The sequence below is a fragment of the Aphis gossypii genome, chromosome 2, assembly GCF_020184175.1.
Source record: "Aphis gossypii isolate Hap1 chromosome 2, ASM2018417v2, whole genome shotgun sequence".
Lineage (NCBI taxonomy): Eukaryota > Metazoa > Arthropoda > Insecta > Hemiptera > Aphididae > Aphis > Aphis gossypii.
In genome coordinates this window covers 50834527-50846175 of record NC_065531.1, presented here as the reverse complement: position 1 = coordinate 50846175, position 11649 = coordinate 50834527, and the positions used below count along the sequence as shown (strand labels likewise).

Genomic DNA, 11649 nt, shown 5'->3' with positions numbered 1-11649 from the left:
AAATCCTTAAGTTTAAATTAAGTATTAAGAAGACTTTTTATACAATTCTAAGCTATAATTGTATGTTGAGAACTTTAGAAATTAACGCAACGTAAAAATATAGCATATTAAAAAATAAACACAAATTTAATTTTAAATAAATATTTAGATATTTTAATGTGAATTGTATTTTGATAAAATGGTTATTTTAAAATATTATGTTCGTGTGATTTTAGATATAATAATTATAATATATGTAGTTTAAATATTCACCTATATATTACTACGGTTGCGGGCGCGTGTAAATTCCACCAGAAAAAAAAACAGGTAAAATTGAGTTCATGTAAACTCCGCCAGTGAAGAAAATCAAGTAGTAGTACAAAATTAATATGATATACCTATTATTAAAAAAGAATTATAATATAATATAATCATATCGTTCACATTAAATATTTAAATCATAATAAAAAAATCATAATACCTAAATAATCGTTATACCTCATAATATAAAATCATATATGTTTCATAAATTCATAATAATAATTAATAATCGTCCACATTAAATACTTAAATTATAGAAAATAATCATAATAAATAATCATTATACCAAATAATTCAAAAATATATAGTTAGGTATGTCATATAATATGTAAACTAAAATGATGTGATATAATTTGAAAATATTCTAAGTCTTGTATTACTCCATTAGTGTACCTACTTATGTAACACTCATTTTTTTTATTATTATTATTTCGAATTTCGAAACTGACGGAGTTTACAATTATATTATACTCATTACAGGTAAGAAAAATATTGGCAGAGTTTACATTAGACCTTTTAATACCTTTTTATCTTGACCTGTATTCTGGTAGAGTTAACAATCACCCATATTACTTACTAACTTAGTATCTTAAATTTTGAGTCCGATTAACCTTGTCGTATTTAAACATTTTAACGCAAATATCGAGTTAATTTCATAAATAAATTATTATTATTTTTTTTTAATTTATCGCATCAATAAGTTGATTATACCGTATGTATAATTTGTTAAAATAAACAAATTAGTACCTATTGATTATACGAACATTTTAAATAAGATATCAAATTATTATTATTAAGAAGACGTCATGTCGTCATGTCACGTCATAGATACCATTAATAGTTTATTAATATGTACAATTAATCATAGGCAATTTCTTATTCAATATTTTTGCAGTACTTTCAAATGACTGTTATTATCTGTCTTCTGTCTGTATAATAAATATAATTAAATTATTATATAAAATGACATGGTGATTCATCATCGCCTAGTCGGAATCGCTGAAGCTATGAGTGCGAAATTTGGTCAGTAGTTTTTTTTCATGATGTAGACACACGCTAAGAAAGGATTTTTCAAAATTCAAACTTTAAAGGGGTGAAAAGGGTAAAAAACAACTTAGTCACTGATCGCTATAAGTCAAAAACTACGTAACGTACGAACTTGAAATTTGGAATAGAGGTTCTTCTCATATTTTCACCGTGCAATAAGAAAAGATTTTCAAAAATGTTGCGTTTTAATGAAGTAATTAACAATTATAAATATTCATCGCCAATACCATGTATTGTGCTGCACGGCACGGATGCACGGCGGCCCGCTGGTTTCTACTTTCTAGCTACCGCCACCTATCCTTTTCGTTCGTCGAATAGATAAGAATTTGTTCCGAGAATTTAATCAATAAAAATAATCTCATGTATCGCGCGTACACCTTAGATACTTATAGTGATCTAAGACAGCGGCCCTCACTAGGATCCTCACTATAGGGCCAAATGTATTTTTTGAAAATTATTTGCGGGCCGCATACATTTTTAATGGTAATAATTGAAAATATAAAAATTATATATATTACATAATATATTGTTGAGAAAGGGTATTGTAGTGCGGTTAATAGAGGGGACCGCGTAGTGGGGACCGCTGATTTAAGGCGTACACCAATACTCCTAAATTGAAAAACACAAAAATAGACACGGGCGAAGCCGGGTAAAGGTCAGCTATATTTGATATAATAATTATTAAATACGTTGTACATAAATTCCTCGTATTGCCTCTTACGAAGGTATAGATAGTACTTTAAATTTATCGTATAGGTATTATATTCACAACTCGCTCGGGCATTTGTTTATTTACAATTTCACACACTAATTATCATATGACCATACGATCAATGCATTAATTATATCTATCACGAAGATCTAATGCACGGTTCATGAACTTCGTCGATGTCTAATGGTCTAGAATACACCATCCAATGAGAAACGCTCAAATTTTGATAAGATTTCAACGTATTTTTAAAAATACCATACCAAACTAATCCAATAACAGTACATATGGCTGTTGTAATGTAGTAACCGTCCACATATACGTTACAGCTTCCTCCATTTGTAGTGCACATCTGAAAAAAGAGATTAATTAAATAAATATTATTTTTGTTAAACAGAACAAAAATCTATTATACTAAACACCAGAAAAAATCATCTTACACTTGTCAAATCTGGAGTAGAACATAAGTTCTGTGCATCATTAGAACATTTACTAAAGGTAGTAATGTCAACCAGTTTCAGAACTAACGTATTTGGTACAAACCATCCCAAAAAGTATAAGGTATTAAATAGTGTCATGTACGTTCCGCCAAAACGCGGGTCGCTAATTTGATAAAAGAATGAAAACAACATTATCAACATGAGGAAACTCAGCAACTATAATCAAAAATAATTTATGTTAGTTATGTTATGTGTTACAAGAAATCTTTTGTTCCACATTAAAATAACTTTTGAAGTATACGAAAAAAAAATATACAGTTTCTAGTTACTACTAAACTCATTAATCACAATTATAGTAATATTGTAATGAGTTAATCATAAACAAGCAATATTTAAAAATATCTTATATTTATTACACTAAAACCATAATTTTTTCTGTTTATTTTATATGTAATTAAAGTAAATTGATTAACTTACATCATTTATGACATATACAAATCCTAATATTAAATAATAATACTCTGGCACACTAACAACAGTACTATTCAAATGTATTATATTAGGTGTAAAATAGATCAACGTCACATAAACAATACCCCAGGCCAATCTGAAACATACAAGTCATAAATTTAAATTTAATATACATTTTAAATTTAACTATCTTGAAAAATCTCAGTTTTAAAGTGAGGCACAATGGCGTACTTAGGATTTTGCTGCCCTGGGTACACATTTTTTATGCTCTCTTCCTCTCGCCGGTTTTTTATAGCGATAAATTTTCTTATCCATAAAAAAACTTACAACGAATGTAATATGGTAATAGTATCATGCAGTATAAAAATTAAAAATCTATACCCAGAACCCCAGAATGTTAAAAATCGTAGGTACTTTCAGTAGTACCCATTATAACAAAATAATCAAAGCAAACCGTAAGATTTATCAATTTATTTTCTTATCTATTTAAAAAATATTGAAACATTATAAATCTGTTAAAAAAAAAACTTCCAGTTAAATTTACTGCCCTCCAAAAAAGTGCTGCTCGGGGCAATTGCCATGCTTAATACGCCACTGGTTAGACGTAGTTATACGAAACTTCCGGTTATCTTTAATAATTTAATTTATATTTTATATTCATTTAAGTTATCACAACTACCTACCATGATATCAGAAATAAAGTTTCAAAACATTTTAATTTTTATCACTTATTAGTATAAATGATAATAATTTTGGACGCATAAAATATTTTAAAGATGTAAATAAATAATAGTATTAAGTTGATGACTGAATCAAATTAAAAAAACAAAAATGTAAAATATAATTTATCTGTAAGTATCGCCATAAAAAAATCCTTGAAAATGTACTGTAGGTACTAGAATTTAGACGTGTCAAATTAATTTGATTAAGTGAGAATCAAGTGTTTCCATACCGATCACCTTTGTTTTATATTTCATAATTATTTAGCTACATATTCTAATATAGCGCTCTATAGTTTGATTGTTTAAATAGTGCTGGAGATCAAATCTTCAATATTTTGAATTGTATTTATGTTGATAAACAGCTTCAACTAATTTTTTAGTGAAACATCCACATTTCACACCAACAATTTGAATTATTATTTGAACTAATGATGTTATGATTTTCTATTATAGAGAAATGAGCTTCTGTTTTTTTAATCTGGTTCTTCTTTTAAAACAGTGTATTTTGTCCCAGGATAAATTGTTCTAAAATATTCATTGTTCCTTTTCACGTGGTCTTTTATTTTTCACGATACATCATTTTTTTCCTTTTCACCTTTTTTGACAACAATTAATTATATTTTTCCTAAATAATTATTCCAGCTAATAACTAACATGTACGTCAATGAATTTGAATGAAATAAGATACTTGAAAACCATTATTACCGTTATGTACTAATTTTAACTTTTTTTTTGTCAATTTAAAATATTTTACTTCCGAAAAATTTGTTTTGAAAAAATAAAGTGACTTAGAGGTTATTTTGACAAATATTTACAATAAAAAATATTCTATAGTTTTGTACTAATAAACAGCTTCTTGCTTCATTTTTGGCAAGTTAATAAAACTCAAATGTTTTTATTCTAATCAATATTTAAAAAAATATAAGTATATTATTTTTAATTTATAACTGACAAAATATAAATTAAATAAATTTAACTAAATCATTTAGGTGTTTGCCAATATTGGAAAAACTGAGAATGTAAAATAATAATCATAATCATCATACTATTATGTAAGTAAATTATTTCGATATCACGGTAGACATAATAATTCGGATATGTAACGCGAAAAATTAAGATAACCTTAAAACTAAATTCAGATATCGAGTGGTACAGAATACCGATAACCCAGAAACTTCGCAAATTTAATTTAATTTACCAAATTAATTTACCTAATGGGAGTCATTTTTAAATAATAACTCATTGGCTTGATACTCGTAATATATTTGGATATAAATATCGGAATAGCAAATTTTCCAACATACATCACTGTTGTCATAATCATAATGTTGTCTTTAGATAAACCAGCGTCAATTAATTTTAAAACCGATACTGACTCTGTTGCAATAAATCCAATCTATAATATAAAGAAAAATATGTAAAACAAATATAATTTTAATTAATAATAATAGTTATATATTATAGTAAATAATGCAAACAATTACTTATGAACACATTTGTACAACTCCTAACACTTAACATTGTCATTTAAAATGTCTGCTCACCCTAGTTGTCAACAAAGCTATTGTCAATCCTTTTATGTTAGGTAGCTTTATAATTTCCCATAACAGTTTATAATTTTGAAAAACGCTGACTTTTTCGATACCATCTTCTAGGTTTTTCTTTTCCTTTTTAAATATTCCAACTGAAAACGTCACCGACATAACTAAAACAGCCCAAAATAACAAAAAGCCTGGAAAAAAGATATGAAACATTTATTTAAGTGATGTAAATGATAGTTTATACATTTTATTAAACTAAATAAAATTAATTTTAACTGTCCACAATATTTACTTTTCATAGATATCAGTCCTCCAGTACCTGGCGTAGATCGAAAATATTTAGTGTTGAATTCCTCCGATACAAGTAGAGTAAAACAGACTTCACCAAGAAATATTCCAAATAGTACTCCTATAGAATTGCACATTGACGTATAACTCACGTTATTTCTATAAAAAAAAATTAGAATTAGGTATCATTCTATAGTATACATTATATAATCAAATTTCATCTATAAAATATATTTAATACTCACTTTTTTAGCATAGTTAAAGCCCAACCATCGACAACAATATCTTGAGTTGAAGATAAGACGTTAAGAGCCAAAACCACGATTAACATCATTTTTAAATTCGGTTTTCCTGATTCGGGTAACCAATCGGCGATGTTACAAGCCATGTAAAACATAAATAACCCTGTTCAACATTTAAAAAACATTATGTATTCATAAAGATTTATTGCTATACGAATTTAAATTTTATTTAAATATTATAAACCTTTAAGATTTTTTAAATAGGATTAAAATAATAATAACTACTAAGTGTAATACTATTTAAGCATATTTAATACATATTACATACCCATTAATAATTGTAGTGGAATTAGCCAACATTTTCGTCTTCCTATAAATTGAATATATAATGCATCAACTATTGGCGCCCATAAAATATTCATAATGTATGGCCATAATGCTATACTAAATGTTGCCTAAAAATAACGTTTTATTCTATAAAATTAAAATATTTAAAAAAAATGTAAGTACTTGTATAACATTAAATACTCTAAAGAAGTATTCATATTTTAAAAAGGCTATTAATTTTTCATAGTTAATAATTTCACGTTGTATTGGAAAAAAAAACAAAAATGCAAGAATGTATCCAATATTAGAATATGTATATTGTACATAAATAATTCAGCAGTAAATATTACAACTTTATGTCATAATAATTAAGTTGCCTTTGGTGTATTATTAATATAAATAAAGATCTAATTTTGTAGTATACTAAACAATTGGATACTAGCTTATTTATTTATTTATTTCTTAATTCGTCCGATTAAACTTTATTTAATTATTATTTATTATGTATATAACTCTTTTGATTCTTGAATAATATGTTAACCATTGTATAACGATTACAACACGAATAATAGAAACTATTATGCATTTCTTCACGAAAAAAAAACCATAAATGTTAGACTGGAATATTGTTTTAACTTTTAACCTTAGTTTTTGCACTGTTAGACACATCAACTATTGCGGATATTTAATAAGATTTAATGGTTTTCAAATAATTATGTAATCTAACACATTACATACTTACATATCTTCGCTTAAACATTTACATTTTATTAAATGTTAAATATTTTAGTCTTGCACATAGTATATTATAAATTAGTCAAATTATATAAACTTACTTGATCTTCATAAGTGACAATTTTTTTGCTCTGTAAAATTATCGTGAATGCAGAAGACAATCCTAAAGGAAAACCTTGTATAATATACAGTAATATCAATAGGTAGAAATTCAATCGATCTCCGTCCAAATTTGGTTTTTCTGATGCAGAATCATATTGTGTTCCATTAATGTCATGAACTTTGGTCGATTCCTTTTGATCGTATTTACTTATGTTTGATTTTTCCATGGTAACTTTTACTTTAAAATCTGACCGTTAACATTCGGTTTCACTAATAAATTTAACCGAAACTTTGCCTAAGCTATGATAAAACTTTAAACATAAACAATCAAATTTTATTTGAAGTACAAAGTATAATATTTAAAATAAATATGAGTTATACGAACCTTATGAAAACAATCGTTATTAGAATTTGTTAGAAATTAACCTTAACAAAAAAAAAAAAAAAAAAGATTTATTATCTTACTTTAAAATACTACAGTAACGTCATAAAATATTTTAACACCAAGTTAAATATTGTATCAGCTTGCTTAGGGCGTTTTTTGTAATTTTTATTATCGATAAAATAGACAAATAATGTAATTGAACATGTAACGATGAACTATGTTACAGCAATGAGCTACAGATTCAGCGAATGACTGCAATTATTTAAATTTTGGAAAACCAGTTACTTATTTATTCTTCTGGTTATTGCATCGACTATTACTGGTAATATCACCATTATGTGACCAGTCAGTGTTATGAATAAATAAACGCGTTGGATACCTATTGGTTGAACAAAATACTTAAGGTATAAGATCTAAATTAACTTTGTCAATTAACAAGACTATAATTGACAGCCGTTCACTATACATACCTATGGGAAAAACGTGAATATTAATAATAAAAGTTCAAATCACATTTACATAATATACAAGAGTATTTTGCGAGAATTTATTATCGATATATCTCACCTTCCTGTCTTCTTGTACATGAAAATATTGTTTTAATTATAATTAATTATGAAGACATAATCCAATGAAAATGAGTAGAATTATGGACACACTATCATATCTACGACATATATCTAATACAGATGTCCTGTTGATACCCTATCCACCTTGGAATAAACATAATATAAAATGAAGCCTTAGGGTCTGAGAGAGTACTATTTTCAAGTGTACTTTCTCATTTTGACACCAGTTGAGTTAACGATTTATTATTTTAGAAAAATAATGTTACTTTGTATTTTATCTGAATTTGTGTTTGTTTCAATACACTTGTTTTGGCTCTACATTGGAATTAATTAATAAAATATACTGCTATTTAAATTTAGTGTTTTTTCAACATTGCAAATTCATTACTTCGTTTATTGTTAATCGATTGAAAAAGTAACAGTACCTTATTTTAATATTAATGATTTCCTAAAAATAACGTACATTTTTTATAATTTTTGTTTTTTTAAAACAAAAAATAGATTAACCAAATAATTTATAACTGTTTTCTATATTAGGGACCTAATATCATTTTACAAAAATCTGTTAGAACTATTTAATTTGTTATTGTTTTACTAGTCAATTAAAGATTTTATTTATAACTTTAAATTGTATGCCTAAAAATGGTATTTAAAAAAAATTAAATTATGCATGAAAAAATTAATTTAAACAAATATATAAATAAATGATTGTCAAATTTACATTTTGACTAAGGTTAACATATAATACGTATACATAATATTCATGAAATGTAACATAAAAAAACTACAATAAAAAATACATCAATTTAAATTTATAGAAAAAAATCACTACCTATTTCAAAGTATTCTAGAATAACGAATTAAGTTATTATCCGATCTTCGTTTTACCTACAATCGGCTACAAATGATATTATAATATAATGAAATTTGTTTATATATTAGGAGAGATACAGCTAGATACTATTGTTATCTTGACGATTATGGTTAGGTAGAACATGGTTATTGGTTATGGTGCGTTGCTAAAATTCCCAGGTGATCGCCAATCTGGAACTAACAGCAGATTCGCAAGAATATTTATTAGTTAATTAATAATTCGATAACTTATAGGTCTGTAAGACTATTATAAATCATAAATAAAGTGGTATTTGAAACTGAAAGAAGATTTTTTTGAAGCGTGCAGTAATGACAACCTCTGTTAATAATTTTATTTTTACTTGTGTACTATGCATAAACTATTAAACGGATCTTAAATAATAGAATAAAATAAAAATATACATGTATTTCAAACCTTTAAAGACCGGTTTTAATCAAAACCTTAACCACAACCCTTGATTTATATTATTTTCTTGTAAATTCAAACAAGAGCCAAAATCTAATAATGACAATATTTAGTACTGGAATCGAAATCAGAACTGAATAAATAAAAAGTGGCAGACCTTGATATCAATATATTTTTGATAAAACTGTAGGACTAAAAATATTGTGCCTGAGCTAATATAGTATAAGCATAGTATATTACCAATTTTGTTGCGATCGAAGTTTGAGTGGAATTTAGGATACTTAGGTATTTTACATGAACCGAAACACGAATGTATGATTATAAAAACAGTATAATGTAAATGTAACGTATACTTCTGATTTAGACACACATCGTATGACGTACCGTACCCGAATAATTCTTGTACAAACCAAAAGCCCTATATATATATACGCATCATTGGCGTCATTCCTACTCGCGTGTGTAACATTGAAAATTATTACCACATATTCCAGTAGAAGGTTAACTATGAAATATAATATATTAACTCGTGCATCCGTATACTTACAATGTGTATAATATACTAATATCAATTGTATATTTAAACACCATCCCTCAATAAATAAATTTTTGATTATATGGATGACCGCAATTTTTCGAAACGTTTTTTTACTAATGGCTTGGTCAAGATGACATCTAAAATCTAGTCATTTGTAGTAATGAACTGAAGTTGAAATTATCCGTCTTCACACATTTCTCTAAAGAAATGATATCGTACTTTTATGTGTTTGGTCCTCTTTTGAAACTCTATGTTTGTCACTAAACGCATAGTACTTTTGATTATAGATGTATAATACTGGTTGCTTATGTATAACAATATTATTGTTCACCCACTTTCGATGAGCTTATAACCAACCGTGTTATCCTTTTACAGTTTCACTTGCTGCCATGTATTCTGTTTCCGTGAATAATAATAATACACGCAGTATTGTCTTTGTGATGTCCACGAAATTATAGATTACCCGTATTTAAATAAATAGTTCGTCGTTGAACGTCATCTTTGATATCACCTGCGTAATCTGTATCACTAAATATTTCAAATGATAATTGTGTATTATTATTAAAACATAGTTTTTGAATGTTGCATGTCATATTTACTCACAGATATCTATATTATTATATAGATTATAACATTATATTTATTTATAAGCAAAAAGTGTAGTTCAATAGCTTTTATACTTTTTAAAGATATTATATATTTTTGAGCTGAATGCTTGTATGCTACCCGCTAATGCCAAAACCCTACCAATTATTATTATTAATTAAGATTATTATAAAAATGCTATATTGTTTTAAATAATATTGCAAATATTATTAATGCTAATATAGGTTATTTATTAATTAAATATTACGAAAATCCAATTAAATTATAAAATACAGTGACAATTGTATTAGTTGTATTTCATTCAAAACTGTTACCTATACAATTATTATTAAATTGTAAAATATATTATAAAAAAAATATATAGTAGGTACAAAAAAAAAAAATGATTTAGTACATAATCTTAATTAGGTTGTTCAGATAATTAATAAAACTCAGTTATTTTTAGCTTTTTTTTAACTGTAAATTATAGAATAACGAGGAAAATAAAACTTAGAGATGCTGCTTATTGCAACAAAGCTAAAGAAAAAACTAAAAATCTTTCTTATATTTTAATGAAATCTGCTAAAATCAATAATTATTTTAAAAATTTGGATTTATCAGGTATTATGGTTTATTATCATCTAAAAGTTAATATAAATTATTTTAAATTATACATCCAATTACTTTTTAGATCACAACTCTCATGACGCCACTAGAACATTTAACTCAAATATTTTTCAACCTATAGTGGAAATATTTCAATTACAGCTTTTAAAATTTTTAAAAATAACTCAGTATAATTTGACTTTTATTGAGCACACAACTGAAAAAATTGAATATTTAAATCTATAGTGAACTACTATATATAGGTAATAACTACCTAAATAATTATGATATAATAATTAAAAAATGTGCAGAGTCACAATTCAGGAAAAAAATTTAACTAAAAATAAAAAATAAATTATTATAATATTGTATTGTTTAATATTGGTGTTTTTTAATTTTTTTTTTTTTTTTGTTGCTCTGGAACAACTAATTCCTAAATATGGCCCTGATATTATTGTATTATTATATATTATTAATATTATTATTATTATTTTATTATTTTTTCATTAGCTGCAGTAATTAAATCATCATCAAAATATATTGCTAGAATAAATTGACCATCATGAGTTTTAAAAACGCATGCATCGGCTTCATTAGATGTAAAACAAAAAAATGTATTCAAAATATTTTTTAATAATCAATTCCAACACTTTGGAGCTTGTTTTAATCCATAAAGACTTCGTTGTAGTTTACAAAATATAATGCTGTTTTAATCTTCTGTAAATTGACTAATGACCAAATTTCATTTTTATTTAATTACATT

The 11649-nt window shown here is 25.7% G+C and overlaps 1 protein-coding gene across 1 annotated transcript; it reads right to left on the bottom strand.

The window, feature by feature from the left end:
* Positions 1 to 1979: 1979 nt before the first annotated feature.
* On the bottom strand, positions 1980 to 7543 carry LOC114125575 (acetyl-coenzyme A transporter 1-like). The gene is made up of 10 exons (XM_027989291.2): positions 7310 to 7543; positions 6924 to 7235; positions 6089 to 6215; positions 5764 to 5923; positions 5523 to 5677; positions 5234 to 5421; positions 4901 to 5085; positions 2974 to 3103; positions 2497 to 2712; positions 1980 to 2408 (listed from the first exon to the last, which is right to left on the bottom strand). The coding sequence occupies exons 2-10, from the start codon at positions 7149 to 7151 to the stop codon at positions 2199 to 2201; spliced, it is 1599 nt and encodes a 532-aa protein (XP_027845092.2). The 5' UTR covers positions 7152 to 7235; positions 7310 to 7543; the 3' UTR covers positions 1980 to 2198.
* Between the last annotated feature and the right edge of the window lie 4106 nt (positions 7544 to 11649).